Source organism: Neomonachus schauinslandi, chromosome 15 (genome assembly GCF_002201575.2).
Source record: "Neomonachus schauinslandi chromosome 15, ASM220157v2, whole genome shotgun sequence".
Classification (NCBI taxonomy): domain Eukaryota; kingdom Metazoa; phylum Chordata; class Mammalia; order Carnivora; family Phocidae; genus Neomonachus; species Neomonachus schauinslandi.
In genome coordinates, this window is record NC_058417.1 from 9,716,087 (window position 1) to 9,735,262 (window position 19,176).

The 19,176-nt window shown below is 38.4% G+C and overlaps 1 protein-coding gene across 2 annotated transcripts in view; it reads left to right on the forward strand.

Annotated features, from left to right (window-relative positions):
• Window positions 1–19,176, forward strand: part of NCOR1 (nuclear receptor corepressor 1) — a 156,162-nt gene that overhangs the window by 100,203 nt on the left and 36,783 nt on the right. The window contains exons 19-23 of one of the 2 annotated variants that reach the window (XM_044921534.1): window positions 1,368–1,494; window positions 4,434–4,983; window positions 7,105–7,234; window positions 9,709–9,904; window positions 16,496–16,656. In XM_044921534.1, coding sequence (XP_044777469.1) covers window positions 1,368–1,494; window positions 4,434–4,983; window positions 7,105–7,234; window positions 9,709–9,904; window positions 16,496–16,656 — 1,164 coding nt within the window. Of the gene's footprint in view, window positions 1–1,367; window positions 1,495–4,433; window positions 4,984–7,104; window positions 7,235–9,708; window positions 9,913–16,495; window positions 16,657–19,176 lie in introns of those variants that run through there. The other variant, XM_044921535.1, reaches the window with a different exon arrangement.

A 19,176-nucleotide genomic window follows, 5' to 3' on the forward strand; every position in this document is an offset into this window, starting at 1 on the left:
CCTAAAAATTTTGCAGCCTTCATGCAGTCTTCCTAAAGCTTTTTAAAGAGTGTGGCCAGAGGATTCTCCCCTTGCATTCCTGTGAGGAACATAGTGATGAATTTTTTTTAGCCTCAGAATTACACCTAGTTCTACGACGGACACTGGGATGTGATTTTTTTTCCTCTTGACTTAGTTACTGCTTTAGGTTGCATCCTAACACATAATTTTAACAGTTGGGATAGCAATAATTTATTTTCCTCTGTGAGGAGTGTCCCCGGGAGAGGCTTGTAACTAAAGTCTGCTGAGTACAGGCTCGGTAAGAGGCGGAGAACAGAGCAGATGCCAGGGCTGGGATCTTCGGGTCTACAAAGACAGGAGACCTTAAGTTTCATAGTTAGTAACATGAGATTAAAAATATAATAAATAGCTGATGTCTGACACTTAAATATATGCACATATGCTCTTACAGATCTGTGATCCCAGTAGAAGAATGAGCAGTTTTATGTAAACACATTATTTGTGGAAGGAAAAATCCTGTTAAAGGAAAAGGCAGTTTGTCCTCATTAATAGTAGAAGAAATTCAGTAACACCAATGATAGTTGGTGACACCAGTGATCAGTTGTTGCTTATGAAATCACATAATTCTGAATGTTAGGGAAGGGAGGTTATTGCAGCATTATTAGTGCAGAACATTAAAATTGACTGAATACCTTAAAATAGGAGAATTTTAAATATCTATTGGTACAGAGTGTTTTTATGGAATCATTAATTTAATAATTTTGAGGAATTTATAATGTAAAGGTATGTTCAGTTCATGATTAAGGTTAAAAAAAAGGATAGGTAACTACATTGGGCAATCCTAGTTTTATTTACATGTACTATACATAAACATGTATACGCATATAAAAGACTGAAAGGAAATGTATCAGTATAGTTAGAATCTCTAGCTGGTGCAGTTATGAACCATTATTGTTTTTTCTTAACAATTTTCTGTGTCCTCCACAGTCCAACGAATATCTTATTTTTAATAGAAAACAAATGCACGTTATTTTTATTAGAAAAATACATTATTTGGAGAGGAAGAATAGCAGGAGTTTTGTGATTTTTGGCTCTTTGTACATGTATGGTGACAAATAGTTTGAAAAATGGTCCAAATGTAACTTTTGATCAGTTTGATGAGAGCAGTCCATCCACACAAAAGGCCAGTTAGTGGTTCCCTAGAGGCAACCGAATATTCACCAGAACAGTTGTCAGACAGGCAGCCTTCTTGTTTAATATGCGTGTATCAGTGTTCTGTGTTACTTCAGATATGAGAATGTTCCTTTGTTTTCTTTTAGCTATTTAAATCATAAGTAATTTAATTCAACACTCTTTTACTCCTTTAGACTTCACGAAAGCCCCGTGAAGAGCGAGACGTGTCCCAGTGTGAAAGTGTAGCTTCCACTGTTTCTGCTCAGGAGGATGAAGATATTGAAGCTTCTAATGAAGAAGAAAATCCAGAAGACAGTGAAGGTATCTTAAAATCTTAAATTTAGTTGTGACTTCCACTAGTTCAAATATGTAATTACTAGCTTAGTCATTTTATTTAAGAATTGCTTCATTAAGGAAATAGTACATTCACTGTTTTCATAGAGACCTTAAACTTGAGCACAATGTATTTATTCATTCAGTCAACAAATACGTATGTAGCACCTGTGATGGTCCAGTTGGTACGACTAGAAGATCTTTAAAATGGCAGTTCAGGGGCGCCTGGGTGGTTCGGTCAGTTAAGCGGCTGACTCTTGATTTCGGCTCAGATCATGATCTCAGGGTTGTGAGATCGAGCCCCACGTCGAGCCCTGCACTGAGCATGGAGCCTGCTTAAGATTCTCTGTTTCCTTCTGCTCTTCCCCCTCACCCCCCACTGCTCGCTCACTCTCAAATAAATAAAATTTTAAAATCAAATAAAATGGCAGTCCGGCATCAGCAAGCTGTCTGCATCAATATCACTGCCACCTTTATGTGTCCAGTTAGTATCATTGATTACATTTCTCTCTTTATTGCAATGAGTTTGATTTATTTCAGTTTTTACAATGACTTACACATGTCACATTTATGTTTTCATATAAAAAGAATTAATGACGGGGTGCCTGGGTGGCTCAGTCGGTTAAGCGGCTGCCTTTAGCTCAGGTCATGATCCTGGAGTCCCGGGATCAAGTCCCGCATCAGGCTCCCTGCTCAGTGGGGAGTCTGCTTCTCCCTCTGACCCTCCCCTCTCTCATGCTCTCTGTCTCATTCTCTCTCTCAAATAAATAAATAAAATCTTTAAAAAAAAAAAAAAAGAATTAATGACGCTAGAAGCCCAGTAGAAAAGAATGTCAACCCAAGAAACTTAAGAACAGAAATAAAATCCTTTTTGCCACTTGAACAAATTAATGACCATTTTCCGAAAAAGTAAATATTTTCTTGAGTTTTTGCTGATTAAAAGTTCCTAACTTATTTGAATCGCATTACTATTAAAGTTTCTGTAGATTTCTTTTGTGAATTGACTGCTTATGAAGTGGGAATTTTCAGTGATTTTAGTAGCTCTTTATATATAATATCTTACACATGTTCATGCTTTGTATACACATATTTTCTCCATCTCATTCACTTTTTATTTTTAAATTACCAGAGTTTAAATTTTGTATGTAATTAGAGCTGCTTAAGTACGTTCCTTTGAAGGCGCTCAGATTTTAAGCTTAGGAAGTTCTATATCTTCCAGGAGTTTCAGAAATATTCGAGTTCGTTTTATTTTTTTCTGCAAGTTGTTGTTGGCTTTGAAACTTAAATTTTGTTTTGAATGGGTTTTGGCTTTGAACATTAAGTAGCTTTTTTTCTGTGAGGTTTTGTGGAAAATGAGGCCCGTGTGGCAGGAATGAAGAGAATACTGGAGCAGAAGAGTTTTGGTAAGACTCGGCTTTTAAAAAGCTCCCTCTGGTGTTGTTGAGACTGGTCTGAGGTGGAAGATAGGAAGAGTTGCTTCTGGACTACAGGGGCAGTCGAGCAATTGAACACAAGTGGATGGACTCAAGGGGTATCTTTAGAGAGAAAAACAATGATATTTATCTTTATAGGATATGGGGATAAATGAGAGGAGAATTAAAAGATTACTCCTTAAAAGGTTCCTGGTTTAATTAGACAGTAAACACTAGAAAAGAACCTGATTTGGATGTGTTGAGTCCACAGACTTAGTCTAGTGCAGGAAATACTGAATTTGTGATTCCTTTGAAATATCTAGGTAAAGATGTCAAAGATTAAAATGGTATTTATAAAGTGAAACCAGGGATGTGGGGAAAGACCAGGGTTACAGTGTTAAATTAAAAGTCCATGTAGGGCGCCTGGGTGGCTCAGTTGGTTAAGCGACTGCCTTCAGCTCAGGTCATGATCCTGGAGTCCCGGGATCGAGTCCCGCATCGGGCTCCCTGCTCAGCAGGGGGTCTGCTTCTCCCTCTGCCCTCTTCCCTCTCGTGCTCTCTGTTTCTCATTCTCTCTGTCTCAAATAAATAAATAAAATCTTAAAAAAAAAAAAAAAAGTCCATGTAATGTTATCTAGAATTTTCCTGTCTAGTGTCTGGTACTCACTAGATACATGTGGCTATTGAGCTCCTGAAATGTGACTAGTCCAAATTGAGATGGGCTGAACATGTAAAATGTAATCAGATTTTGAAGACTTAATACCAAAAAAGGTAAAAATGTTATTACTAGTTTTCTATATTACTATATTTCCACATGATTACGTGTTAAAAAGATAGTATTTCAGACCTACTGGGTGAAATAAAATATGTTGTTAATTTATCTCTTTTTACTTTTTTAATGTGGCCACCGGAAAAATTAAAATTTTAAGCAGATGTAACTCATATTATGTTCCTGTTGGATGGTGCTGTTCTAGACTGTCAGGCTTCCTGGGTCAAAGGAAAAGCACAGCCACAGGCTGGTAGAAATAATCCAAATACCATTTATGGGAATGGTTTCTTGTTTAGTTTGGTTTTCATCTGTCTTCATTTTTCAAATTTCATATAAATTTTATTTATTTACTTATTTATTTATATTTATTTATTTATTAAAAAAATATTTTTAAGAGTTCTTAGTTACTCAGTTACTCTCTACACCCAGTGTGGGGCTCGAGCTCACACGACCCTGAGATGAAGAGTTGTACATACCACCGACTGAGCCAGCCAGGCGCCCCTCATATAAATTATTTTTAGATATTAAAAGCTTTTATGCTTTCCATTTCAGAAGGTGAGGACCATTTGACCTCTCCCTTTCATGCTCTGGGAACAAACACTCTAGCTTCCCAGTGGCCATAAGACTTCACTGAGGCCATCTAAGGAGTATCATTCATCCCAAACAACTACTTTCAAGTATGGCTTCTAGTCACCACCTGAAACATGTTCATTATCAGATTTTTATGCCGTATCATTATCTTTAAGGTGCTGAAAATAGTTCTGATACAGAAAGTGCTCCTTCTCCTTCACCAGTTGAAGCTGTCAAGCCCAGCGAAGATAGCACTGACAATGTGACTTCTCGAGGAAACACCGCGCCTGGGGCTGAGCTTGAACCCAGCACAGAACCTGTACCCTGTGCGTCTCCCTCCTCAGCAGTGCCAAGTGCAAAACCAGTTGAAAGTGAAAGTGCGGAGACGCAGGCGAACGACAGCATCACGGTGGAGGCAGAGCCAATGGACGTCGAACGGCAGGAGCATGGTGCTGAAGTGACTTCTGTTCTTGACCTCCCCACGGCTGCCAAATCAGACTCTGTAGACGTTGAGATGGGGGCGCCGGAAAACAATCCATCCAGAGTCGAAGGTGATACCAAAGAAGGAGACCTGGAGAGAGCCAGCACGAAGACAGAGCCTAGAGATGAGGACATGGTGGTGGCCCAGCAGATAGGCGCCCAGAGGCCCGAGCCCCAGTCGGACAATGACTCTAGCGCCACCTGCAGTGCGGACGAAGACGTGGACGGAGAGCCCGAGAGGCAGAGGTGAGACTCGCTCCTCCGATCCTCTCCTGTTCTTTGCTCTGTTGGAGGCTGACTGAGTCACAGGACGGTGCTGGCTGCAGGGATTATTCCTGTACGAATATCGGCAGCTTAGAGGTAGTCCGCATGCTTTTAATATTGGGTTATGATGTTGTTCATCTGTTTCAGTAACCAAGAACAGTTGTGTGATCATGAGTTTCCAATGAAAAAGATGATAATGTTTTTCTACACTGCTTGTTACATGCATTCTGTGTGTAGCTAAGAAGGGGATTTCATCTAACAAAACTTGTGATATGAGCCACGGACGGCTGCCGTTCCTGGTGTTGGAAGCGGTAGGATGTGGTGGTGCAGGCAGAGGCAAGGGGCATTGACTTGTTTGCTCCAAGACCATACGGCTTCAAAGCAGGGCTTGCTGTACCTGTGTGTTAGATAATAGAAAAGGTTGACGGTAGAAACATGTTAAGTGTTCTGAAAATATTTGAGAAAGCATAATTTAAATACAAGACAGTGGTAATTATCATGATCACTTTGTATATCAGTTAAAAGTTTAGATTATTCATATTTGTAATTTCAAATATATATAATACAGATTAATACAGAACTACTTTTAATCATTAATAATATAAAAATCTATCCTATCTTTATGGTTTTCATAAAAATTACGGTAAAGATTACAGTAAAATTACAGGAATAGATACTGCTTTATTTAATATATGTACTTGCCTTGGGATTTCCTTTTCCTTGAAAGAAACAGAATCACCTAGAATCACAGTAGAGCATTTGATTGGCACACATTCTAGAAATGAATTTGACTAAAACATCATTTAATCAGAAACCCAATTCAACTTTTTTCTCTTTCTCCAACTGCCCATTTTTTAATAAGAAAGAGGCTAATAAGCCACTCAGCAGAGAGCCAAATTCTGTTCATCTAAGATGAGGATTATCTGTGTTTTCCACTATTAGTTTTGGTAACTATATTTACAAGTGAAGGAAAAATTAGGATGGTAGTAATCTTAAAGGAGGAACATCCTAAGAGCTGAACATGGTAGTAGTCTTGAAATTCAGAAATTCCTTGTAAATATATGGTGACCTTCGAATAACACTCTACTTCAGTTCCAAACTATCAAAATAACACTTCCAATTTTCTACAACTTTAATACCATCTTTATTCTTCATGTTAAGTGTTATTTTCTTTAATACATTCTAATTTTCTTATCAATTTGTACTTTTTAAAATGTTCATCTGCCCCCAATAACACTGGAAAGTCTGATACAGCCTGAAAGGTACGGCACTAGCGTATGATCTCCCCAGTTCACATATTGGGTGTCGTAAGCTCCAGCGTACATACTGAAACTGAGTGAAGCAGGCGGAGCGTGGGGTGGTGGGGGCTGTGGGGGACAGAGCAGCACGTGTGTTGGAAAGGACAGCTACTACAAGTTCAGCATGTGGTTTCCACGTGGGCATGCTGCTTCTGTGTGGCTCTTTCTTTCCACTCTTGATGAGAAACCAGGAGTCTGGAATTTGGGGTGAAATTCTCAATTTTAGTATGGTAGTGGGCAGATGTTTGAAAAAATACCCTATGATCCTGGCAAAACATCCTGTAACAGGTAACTAGTTTGTAATCTATGTTAGTGGTAGACTAGGACCTAATATTATAATGGAATATATTCAGACTGGATGGTTAGATGCAGATGATTAAACTCAGATAAATTTCAACCTATAAATCAATATTAGGTTTCTTTACTTAGAAAATTAGCATTATAGATTCCCCTTTTCCTTACTGTTCAAATATCTTCTAAGGTTGTGTTGTGTGTGTGTACATACATATTGACTTAGAAGGAATTATGATTAGGGGTGCCTGGGTGGCACAGTTGGTTAAGCAACGGACTCTTGGTTTTGGCTCATGAAGTGATCCCAGGGTCGTGTGGTCAGGCCCCATGTTGGGTCCTGCACCCAGCACAGTCAGCTTGAGATTTTCTCTCCCCCTCCCTCTGCCCCTCCCCCTGCATGCACTCTTTCTCTCTAAAATAAATAAATCTTAAAAAAAAAAAGGAATTATGATTGTACATTTAAAGTCTTAAATAAGAATATATTAATTTATCTTTTTTTTATTGCCAATTGCAGAATGTTTCCTATGGACTCAAAGCCTTCATTGTTGAACCCCCCTGGATCTATACTGGTCTCATCCCCAATAAAACCAAATCCACTGGACCTGCCACAGCTTCAGCACAGAGCTGCTGTTATCCCGCCAATGGTAAGTTTTCAAAGTGAGTAAGAGAAGTTGAGAAAGACCTTTAGAGACATTTCCTCTCTTCTTTAATCAGTACTTGATTTTTAAAAAAATTATGGTAAAAAACACACAACATAAAATTTATCATCTTAACTGTTTTTAAGTATATGGTTCAGTAGCATTACATATATTCATGCTGTTGTGAAATAGATCTCCAGAACTTTTTCATCTTGCAAAAGTGAAACTCTCTTCCCATTAAACCGTAACTCTCTCTTTCCCCTCCCCCAGCTCCTGACAACCACCATTCTACTTTCTGTCTCTCTGAATTTGGCTAGATACCTCATATAAGTGGAATCATACGGTATTTGTCTTTTTGTGACTGGCATGTTTCACTCAGCATAAAGTCCTCAAGGTGCATCCAGGTTGTAGTCATAATCTTCCTTTCTAAGACTGAGAATATCCCATTGTATGTATATGCCACATTTTGTTTAGCCATTCTGTCGCTCTATTTGCTTTTTCAAATGGATTCATTGTGATGGTTGGTTGAAATGGTGATTTCCATTTCGGAAAGAAAAAACACCAAAGGAGTGTAATCCTCTAGCCATAAATATTCGTAAGCTTTGTTTTTGTTTTGTTTTCCTGGAAGACAGTAGTAGAATAAATATATAACTAGGTTTTAAATATTTAGAATGAATTCTAGAGATTATGGCTAACTTCAGGATACAATTCCAAATCTAGTTTTATTTACATTTTACTTCAGTAATCTCTGCAAGTTTGACTCTCTTTTGACACTGAATTCCAAACTAGGTTATCGCTCCTTTACTTAGTAATGTTTTAGCTGTTGCTTTACTTCAGGGGATAAAAATTTGTTCTGTCTCACATGATAATTGATAAAAGTTAAGTGTGTGGGGCGCCTGGGTGGCTCAGTTGGTTAAGCGACTGCCTTCAGCTCAGGTCATGATCCCAGGGTCCTGGGATCGAGTCCCGCATCGGGCTCCCTGCTCTGCGGGGAGCCTGCTTCTCCCTCTCCCACTCCCCCTGCTTGTGTTCCCTCTCTCGCTGTGTCTCTCTCTGTCAAATAAATAAATAAAATCTTTAAAAAAAAAAAAAGTTAAGTGTGTGCTTATGATGGACTCACACACAAAAAATCATTAAACATTTGTTCGTTCATTGATTTACTCAGATGGACTTCTATTGAGTGCCCAGTTCAAGACAACATTGTTAATGCTGTATGGAATATTTATATATCATAATCTCTGACTTCAAGAAACATAGAGATTGCTCTTGATAAAAAGACCGAAAAAAACTTAAAATGAATTATAAAAATGTGATGCTCTGTTAAGTTAAAAAATGTAGTATGGTCATTTCAGAGGAAGGAGAGCTTCCTTCTTAATAAGACAACTAAAGAAGACTCCACATAGGAAATAATATTTTTTGGACCAAAACAGTTCATTTGGCTTTATGGCAACAGGAGGAAGTGCCATGTTTACATAAAAGCCAAAGCACGAGGGCAAGAAAATTATGTGTATGTTTTGGGCTCAGTGAAAAATTCTACTTACAGTAGCGGAAAAGAACTATGGAAGTCTTTATTTAGATAATAGGTTCTGAAAAACTCAGATCTCTACTCTTTCCCAAAATTTTTTGTATTCATGAAGTAATGGACTGTGTTAGGGGCTGTTTATTTAGTATTGAACCAAATAGGTTGGGTTCTTTCCTTCCTGAGTGAGAGAGACAGAAAATAAACAGAAAAACCAGCCATATTATTGTGAATTGTGCTATTGTAAGCGCTGTGTACCCTGAAAGAAAGAAACAGGGCTGCTGTAAGGAGGAAAATGGGAAGGGACGGTTAGGGATGGCCTGTCTGAAGACGGAACATTTAACACCCATCCTGTTGTGTGAGTTGGTTGTGGGAGGTAAGGCGGATCAGTCAAGGATGTCTGCCAGGTTTCTGGCTTAAGCTGTTAAGGTTCCGTTTCCTAAAAGGGAGGTCACTGAAGGAGAAGCACTGAATGTAGGAAATGAAGAGTTCCTGTTAAATCCAAGTTTTGAGGTGCTTTGAGATACCCAAGTGGAGTTGTTAAGCAGCCATTCTGTGAGTATGGGACTTGGAGCAAACGTCTTAGAAATAGAAATTGAAGAACCATTAACATATAGATGACATTTAAATGCACAGAAGTGGGTGTGATTATCTAGAGAGAACCTAGAGAGGAGGGCTAGGAGCCAGGGCTGAGCCACCAGGGGTTTGACCATCTGGAAGTTAAAAGCAGACAGCAGTGTTTTAGTTTCTGATTTTGATCTCTCTTATGTGATTTATATTGTGTTCAGTTCTGAAAGTAAATGTTCAGCACTTTAAGCCTTTTATTAAAACTTGAAGAGTACTTTGATCAAAAAGTGGCAAAATCACATCAACCAGTACATTACAGAAATAAGCATTATTTGTAACAAAGGGTCGTTGTTATGTTGGTCATTGGCGTATTTAGATTTTTTTCTTCCTGTAGGTTTCCTGTACCCCATGTAATATACCAATTGGAACCCCAGTGAGCGGGTATGCCCTCTACCAGCGACACATTAAAGCAATGCATGAGTCCGCACTCCTTGAAGAACAGCGGCAGAGGCAAGAACAGATAGATCTGGAATGCAGAAGTTCTACAAGTCCCTGTGGCACCGCCAAGAGTCCAAACAGAGAGTGGGAAGGTAGGTAGAGCTGTCGCCGCAAAGAACTTCTCTGACGGGAAACAGAACTATTCTCCAAAGTAGTGTCCTTTGTGCTTTGTAGTTTATTTGCATGTCAAGTGATTAATTCCTCTTGTCCGCAACACAAAATTCCTTTAAACTGACCTCAGTTAAACTTTTGAGGAATGTTACTATTATTGACTACTCACAGGCGGCAGTAACATTTGTAATGGTTTTTGTTAATACGAGTTTTCTGATATTTATCTCTCTGCTGGAAGACTGTAAAAGCCATGCTTTCTGCTCCATTCATCTGACTTTTCGGAGTGAGAATTGTTATCCTGTCCTCCAAGCAAATCTCATGTAACAACAGGGTAATACTCATTCTCTAATATGATGGGAGACAACTTGGCGTATAGCGTCAGTCGTAGCCTGACGCAGCCCTCACCCCAGCCTTCACCACTTGTGTGGCCAGGGACAAGTCCCGTAACTTTTCTGACTTTAGTTCTCTCAACTGTAAATTGCAAGTTATAGATCGATCCATCCATCCATCTATCTGTCTGTCTGTATTTCTTTCTTACTGAGATCACAACCCATAAGAAAGAATCAGCATTCAGTATCATCTTGTAACACGTGGCTCAGCGTTATTCTTTACATAATATTATATGTAATACAGATACAATTTATAATAATAATTAGTGTACCAATATGTACATAGTATAATAGATACCACAAAGGGGCTGTTACCATTGTTATTTCAAGTGACAAATTCGAGTTGTATGTGCTTTTTTTTTTTTTACGATTTTTTTTATTTTTAAGTAATCTCTACACCCAACATGGGGCTTGACCCCACAACCCTGAGGTCAAGACTCCCCCACTCCACCTACTGAGCCAGTCAGGCACCCCTATGCATGTTCTTTTTAGTTGTGCATGATACACTCAGTTTCTTTTAAAAGCGGGGGGGGGGGGGCATGATTTCTAAATTGTAATAAATTCTTCTGGCGTGATTAGGAAATGGCACATGTGTTCTGGTTGATGGTTGACTTATGCTACGATATGCTTAGAATATAAGACTGTTAAGGTCTTCGTTACTGTGGTTTAGATTTTTTGGTAATGATTCAAAAGACTTTTTGCAGTACTTTACATAGATAAGTAAGAACAGCTAACTGTAGAATGTCATGCATTTCAAGGGCTATTTAATATAAAATAGGAACTGTGGTACTTAACGAATCTTGACCACCCCCCCAATTACACCCAGTTATACCAGTAATGAGTTATTATATGGCACACTGAACTATGTTAGAGTTTTAAACATAAAATTGCTGGTGTTTTAAGTATAAATCTTATCCTAGTAAAAACATGAACCAGAGTAGTTAATACCCAGCAAGGCTGGGGGTATAATAGGTGCTAAAGGAATATTTCTTTCTTTCTTTCTTTTTTTTTTTTTTTTTAAAGATTTTATTTATTTATTTGTCAGAGAGAGGGAGAGAGCGTGCACAAGCAGGGGGTGCGGCAGGCAGAGGAAAAGGGAGAGGGAGAAGCAGACCTCCCCAAGCAGGGAGCCCAATGTGGGACTTGGTCCCAGGAACTCGGGATCATGACCTGAGCCAAAGGCAGATGCTCAATCGACTGAGCCACCCAGGCGTCCCAATGAATATTTCTTGAATGAAGGTAAAAACGTTGATGATTTGGGAGCTTTTAGTATTTAGTATTTAGAATCCTCAGTTGCTAACTCAGTAATTGACGCAGTTTGTACTCAGTAATTACATGTTGAAGGAATGAATTAAATTGAGTATAAATGGACTTAGCAGAAGCACTTGTCTTTTGAGCAGTCCAGCTATGAGAAAATCTGTCATGATGAGAATGATGAATTTTAGAGTAATTTAAAAGTCTTTTGATGTATTCCTTACATAAATGATTTAGAATAAATGTTGGGAGAAGAATTAAAACCTAGAAAAAATGACATTCAAATGGTATTTGCCAGAGTCATGCTAAAGCTGAACATTATTTAGTTAATAATATCTGGATCATTCTATAACATGCATATCACATAGTTATTTTAGGACCTCAATATCTTTTCTTTTTTCTTTAAGATTTTATTCACTTATTTGACAGAGAGAGTTAGTGAGAGCAGGAACACAAGCAGGGGGATTGGGAGAGGGAGAAGCAGGCTTCCCGCCTAGCAGGGAGCCTGATGCGGGGCTCAATCCCAGGACCCTGGGATCATGACCTGAGCCGAAGGCAGACGCTTAATGACTGAGCCACCCAGGTGCCCCAAGGACCTCAATATCTTTTCTTGATCTACTTTACGTTCTTGATCTAAATTACTTTGGAAGCTGGAGAGACTGAATCAGACTAGAGCCCAAATTCTGAGCCTCTAAACAATGAACTACATTTCTCTGTGGTCAGTCACATTAATCCATGTAGTTTAGATGAAAGTGGTATCCTAATTTTAATCATAATGCAGTGGTCTTAAAACCATACTGTAATTATATTTTTTATTAATGTGATACTGAGGTGTTTATTAATACATCAGTTTGGTTCAAGGTGACTCCAGAAACTGGGGTGGTTGATTACATTTTATCTCAAGGTTATGTTTTGTTTTAGCTCATCTATAATGTGTAGTTATTTAACGAAGTGCCTGAAGACTCTCCTGAATTTATAGCTATCCATAGTTCAGTATAAAGGATAAGTTCCCTTATACTTACACATCTCCCTTGTATAATCATATACTTGCATTTAAATTGCTTGTATGCAGAATGTTTGATACAAATGTTTTCAATGCATCGCCATAGAAGAGTTTATAGAATGTTAAATATAGTGAGAATGTGGATTTACCTATGAACCGTCACCAAACTGGTACAGTTTACTTGAATTAGGACCATGGTTTTGACTTTTCCCTTCATGGTCTCATTTAGAAAGTAACAGGCAGCATGTGTTTGATTGTATTCATTGTAATGTTAGTGAGTGGCAGAAATAATTATTGTAGGTGTACCCTTTTTAAGTGGTGTAAGCCTTTACATCTGTAGAAACACTTGGGAAAAACCTGAGAGAACAGTTGTTTTCACTTTCCAGGAGCATTTACACAAGGTAACCCCTACTTCAGCATGAAGCCTTTTTTTCTGGAGTGAGGAAACTCAAACATACACATGTAGAGAGTTAGAATTGAACTTGCAATGCAGGTTTAACAGAATCAGTTCAGTCCAATTAAGAGTTAATCCTTCTCTGCAACTGAATCTAGTCTGTTTATTTTGTTGTTTATTTATTTTTTCAGCTCTGAGTACATGAAGATTTAAATACCTGTATTTAGAACCATCTAAATTTCTGCTTTTTCTTTAACACTACCTTGACAAGATAGTTTCCACATTATTAGAAACTTACTGGAAATGGTAAAACAGTCACACAGAATTTATAATAATAACTTTACCATGTTAAATTCTCTAGAAAGGAAGACATGATTTTCTTTTGGTTTATTTTATAAATCTGCACAGCATTGGGACATTTAATCTAATTCGTTATATCAATGTGTCTAAGAAGGGAAGAGTACCATCATCTTGATGGATACCCCACAGGCATCTGAAATTCAACGCCCAGTGCTTTAGGGAGACATTATTGCCACATGGTTTCGAGCTCAGAGTCAGGCTTACACTGCTGGTAGCGTGACCTTGGCTGGGCAATACGGTGTGATTCTTTGGAGGTTCAGTTTCCTCATCTATGAAATGGTGTTAATCATCCTGTGGGGCATGAGGGCTCAGTGAGATAATTCATGTAATTCACAGTGCTCTGCACAGAGTACATACTTCATATTAGCTGGTATTACTAGAATTGTTTCTGGTTTTTAAAAATACCTGAGTAAGCTAGAGAACTATTTATGCCTTGTGCTAATGAGTCTTTACCCAATTACAAACCTTCCACTTAATAGTGAGATGCTAGAGACCTTCTCTTGGGATAGAAACTATCAGGTGCCAGCTATTACTTACTGTAGTGCAGTAAAGAAAAAAAGAAACAGAAATAGAAGTAGCTCTTTGAAGGGAGAAGGTAAATCATTGTTCACAGGAGAAGATTATCCACCTAGAAAGCCTACAAGAACCAACTGAAAAGTGATTAGAACAAAAAGGAAAGTTCATTAAGTTTCTCAGAAAAAAAAAAAAGGGTCTCCAGAAATCCCCATCTTTCTTTCCTATAGATCTGCAGTAATCATTTATACAAGTAAACTAGTGCATATGAAAAAGATGGCTTTCCTAGCAACAAAATGTAAAATACCTACAAATAATTTTTAACAAGGAATTTATAAATAAGACCTATACAAAAAAGTCTAGATTACTCGGTTAGAAAGCTCATTATTATAGAGCATCAGGTGTCTTGTATTCATAAATTTAATGCAAGTCTAATGAAAATTCCAGTGACATCTTGTTTGGAGAATGATTTTAAATTTTGATTTATCTGGAAGAATAAATGGATAAGACTAGGTAAGCAAAAGAATAAGAAAATGAATGGGAATTTGCTCTGGCAGACATTAAAATAGCCCACATTTAAGTGGTTTGGGTTACATATGATTTTCCTTCTCCTCTTTGTGCTTTTCTGATTTTCCAAAATTACAATGTCAATTTCATTTTAAAAAGGAAAAAAATTATATAATATATATAATTATATGTATTCTTGTTTTTTTTTTTAAGATTTTATTTATTTATTTGAGAGAGAGAATGAGATAGAGCATGAGGCGGGGGAGGGTCAGAGGGAGAAGCAGACTCCCTGGGGAGCCTGATGCGGGACTCGATCCCGGGACTCCAGGATCATGACCTGAGCCAAAGGCAGTCGCTTAACCAACTGAGCCACCCAGGCCCCTGTATTTTTAAGTCTTAATGTGACTGCATATCTGATATGCCCTTTAAATACTTAAGTTTTTTTATACTTTATGTGGAGGTAAATTATATGGAGTAATTTTTTTTTTTCAAGATTTTATTTATTTATTTGACAGATACACAGCAAGACAGGGAACACAAGCAGGGGGAGTGGGAGAGGGAGAAGCAGGCTTCCCGCAGGAAGCCCGAAGTGGGGCTCCATCCCAGGACCCTAGGATCATGACCTGAGCTGAAGGCAGACGCTTAATGACTGGCCACCCAAAAGCCCCTGGAGTAATTTTTATAGCATTCTGGTAGTAAAATTCATAGTTTTATAAGTGTGTGTAGGTTTTTTTGGATTAGTTTGATCTGTGTCTTCTAAGAAAGGCTTCTTCCGTTTCTTAATTATGTTTATTTCTCTGAATATTAAGTGGTGTGTTTCAGCAGGCTAAATATAAAGGGTGGAAATTCTCAGATATGACTAACTCAAGCAAGGCTTGAATTTACCAAATGGCTGGATAATCTGATGTTTGCCTGTTGTGATCTTTATTGCATGTGAAAACACTTGGTTTTCCTAAGAAGAAGAAAGATGTTCTTTTCCTTTAAAGGGAAACATCATAATTGAATTTTTGAGGGTTTTATTAGGTCATAGTGATGGTGCATACACAGAAGATTTAGATGTATAGGTTTTAAAACATCTCTGTGGGTGGACTCCCCACCCCCCCAGAATTTTAGATTTTAGTATTAGTGTATATAGTCGGATCTGCCCCTGGATGGTGTGGGCTTGGTCCTTTCACACTTACTATTTTAATTTGGGGTTCTTCCCTTATCTTGATAACTTTAACTTTCATAGGAAAATCAGTCGCCTATATGCCTTATGCTGAGGTCAGACGTGCTCTAGAACAGGAAGCACAGATGCACAGTACTGCAGCAAGGTCAGCCTCACCGTGTAGGCTCTCTCCGAGAGAAGTCAGTAAAGCTGCTCCACAGCCTGATATGAGTGCAGCCCGCAATAGTGTCCCGCCAGGTAAATATTGTTCCTCTGCGCAGTGGCTGCTGGCCATCTCCCTACAGATGCTAGACTCGGGTGGTCTGAGCTCGTGAACAAACTGCCTTTCCCAGACGTGTCCTTCCTGTTTCAGAATTATTTTCTTGTTTCTGTGCATCCCATCGTCTCTTGTATTCAGTTGAGCTTCACTGGGCCACTGGGAAATTCGTGTTCACGCGTGTATACTGTGACACTGACTGGCTTTTAAGAGTACTTATACTTTGAAAAAATCTTTAGGTCCCCTCCCCGATCGCAAGAAATTCAGGTCTGTGAGAGCCAGGATCAGTAAACATTTCTCCAAGTAGGCAAGATGTAGAGAGGGTGTCCAGCTGGTGGTTGGCCATGTCTGTGCGTTCTCCAGAGTTGGAGTATCAGCTGCCTCCTAAGAAGCAGGTCCAAAGAGTGATGGAGAGAGAGAAAAGATTGGGAAAGGTTGTCATTTGCTTATGCTAAGCAGAGATAGTTTGAAATGAACATCAACTTAAAAGCTCTGGTTTCACAGGGAGTTGAATATTTCAGCCTCATAAATACCATGTGTGACCTGAATATGTATATGGATTTAATTCAAGTGAAAGAGAAATTCAAAATAGAAATGTTCCTCCTCAGCCTCATCTTGCACTTAAAATTCAGTGTGTGATATGAAAATTCGGGAATGACTGAGATAGGTAGAGTGTTGCAAACTATGAAATTGCCGATTTTAAATCATTTTTTTCCTCCCCTTCAAAGTCCTGCAGCCTGCTCCGCATCAAGTGATAACTAATCTCCCTGAAGCGGTTCGGCTTCCAACAACTCGACCCACCAGGCCACCTCCTCCTCTCATCCCATCATCCAAAACCACAGTGGCTTCAGAAAAACCATCTTTTATCCTGGGAGGCTCCATCTCACAGGTAAAATGCCTTCCCTGCCCAGGAAATTTCTGTTGAGTATTGCTTTGGTAAAAGTTCTCCCTTTTCTGTCCCTAATTTGTCAGAGTCTTAATAAATACAAGTTTGTCTGTATGTGAAGACATGGTGACCAGAAAATATGGCAGTCATCGTGCTCTGTTCCACACACAGGAAGTTTGTGTGAGTTGGGTGCCCAAAGTGAGTGGCCGCGGCACACCGTCTGGTTTGACTTAGGAAAGGCACTTTTGTGCCCTGAGGTTTAGTGTAGCGAAGATGGAAGAGGAATCTTTTCAAGTACCAAAATATGTGTGGACTATTGTGAAGGCTCTAAGTATTACATTGTACATGATTGATAAGCCCCAGTTCATTCTGACTTTGGCCACTATATCTTCCCCACTCCCCCGTGCATTATTGTATACATACATATATATATATACGTATATATATTTTTCAATATGGCCTTATCTTAATGGTTGAAAAGTTTTGACCATTGTGCACGATCAGCAGCAGCCACTCTCCTGTCAGGTTATAGAACCATTTCATCACCTCCGAAGGTTTTCTTAGCCCCTTGTGCCTGAAGCAACCACTGGTTTGCTTCCTATTAGCACAGATTAGTTTTGCCTTTTCTAGAACTTCATATAAATGAACTCATACAGTGTGTACCCTTCTGTGTCCGCCTTCTTTAACTTAACATAATGGTTTTAGGGATTCATCCTGAGCTATTTCTAGTTTTTGGCTGTGGTGAATAAAGCTGATATGTACATTCTTGTACTGGCTCTTTATAGACATTTGTTTTCATTTCTCTTGTGTAATCAATCCCCTGAGGGAGGAATTGCTAGATATATGTGTGTTTTACTTTATAATATCCCAGAGTGGGTCTACTGCTACCCGCAATGTGTAAGCCTTCATTTTGCTTCATTTGCTATTGGCCATCTTTTTTATTTTAGTCATATTTCATTGTGGCATTTAGTTTGCATTTCCCTGGCAGCAGATGATGCTGAGCACTTTTTTGTATGCTTATTGGTCATTTATATGTCTGATTGCGAAGTGACTGTCTTATTATCTGTTTTTATTGGGGTTTTTTTGGTTAGTAGATTGTAGAAGTTCTTTATTATGGATGAAAGGTCTCTGTTATATATTAAAATATTTTCTTTTTTTTATGGCTTGTGTGTTTTGTTACTGCTGTGTTTTGATGAGCAGAAATTTTAAATTTTGATGAAGTCCTTATACAAATTTTTTTTTCTCCTATGGTTAATTCTTTTTCTCTAAGAAATCTTTGTTTCATGCTTGTGGAAATATTCTTGCGTTTTCTTCTGAAAGCTTTATAGTTTGGGCTTTTACATTTAGGTCTGTGATCCATGTGAAATTAATTTTTATGTGCAACGTGAGATCAGGATCAGCATTCAGTTATCCTTTTGGATTTGCAGTTCCAGGAACACCGGTTAAAAAGTCTTTTCTTTCTCCAATATGATCACTTTAGTGCCTTTGTCAGAAATGATTTGGCTCTATGTTTGGTCTATTTCTGGACTTTCTGTTCTGTTCAGTTGATCTACTTGCCCACACTTTTATCAGCATCACAGTTGTGATTATTGTAGCTTTATGGTAAGTCTTGAAATCATGTGGTAGGGGTCCTTTAAGGGCTTTTATTTTTCAAGATTGCTTTGGCTCTTCTATGACTTTGGCATTTCCATATAAATTATAAATGTCAGTTTCTAACAAAAATTCTCCTGGGATTATGGTAAAGGATTGCATTAAATTTATAGATTATTTTGGGTTAGAAATGAAGATCTTAAGAATGTTGAATCTTCGGGTGCCTGGGTGGCTCAATGGTTAAGCATCTACCTTCGGCTTAGGTCGTGGTCCTGGAGTCCTGTGTTCGAGTCCCGCATTGGGCTCCCTGCTCATTGGGGAGCCTGCTTCTCCCTCCCCCACTCCCCCTGCTGTGCTCTCTGTCTCTCTCTCTGTCAAATAAATAAATAAAATCTTAAAAAAAAAAAAAAGGAATGTTGAGTCTTCTAATCCATGAACATGTTTATATTTCCATTAATTGATGTCTTTAATTTCTCAACAGTATTTCAAAGTTTTCGCTGTAGAGGTTTTGTTAGATTTATTTTCAGTTAATTTGATGATTTGTAATGTATTTTATGTTTTTATAAATATTTTTTAAAATTTCATTTTCCAGTTCTACAGGTATATAGAAAAAGTTGATTTTTTAAATCTTTATCTCCTGCAACATTACTTATTTGCTTCTTATTTGTTTTGTTGGTTTTTTTTTTTTTTTTTTTTGGGAGGGAGAGTGAATTTCTTAGGATTTTCTATGTGAGCGTGTCATATGCAAATCAAGATAGTTTTACTTTTTCCTTTCCAGTCCTAGTGCCTTTTCTTTTTCTTTTCTTTTTTTTTTTTTTTAAGATTTTATTTATTTGACAGAGACACGGCGAGAGAGGGAACACAAGTAGGGGGAGGGGGAGAGGGAGAAGCAGGCTTCCCGCCGAGCAGGGAGCCCGGTGCGGGGCTCGATCC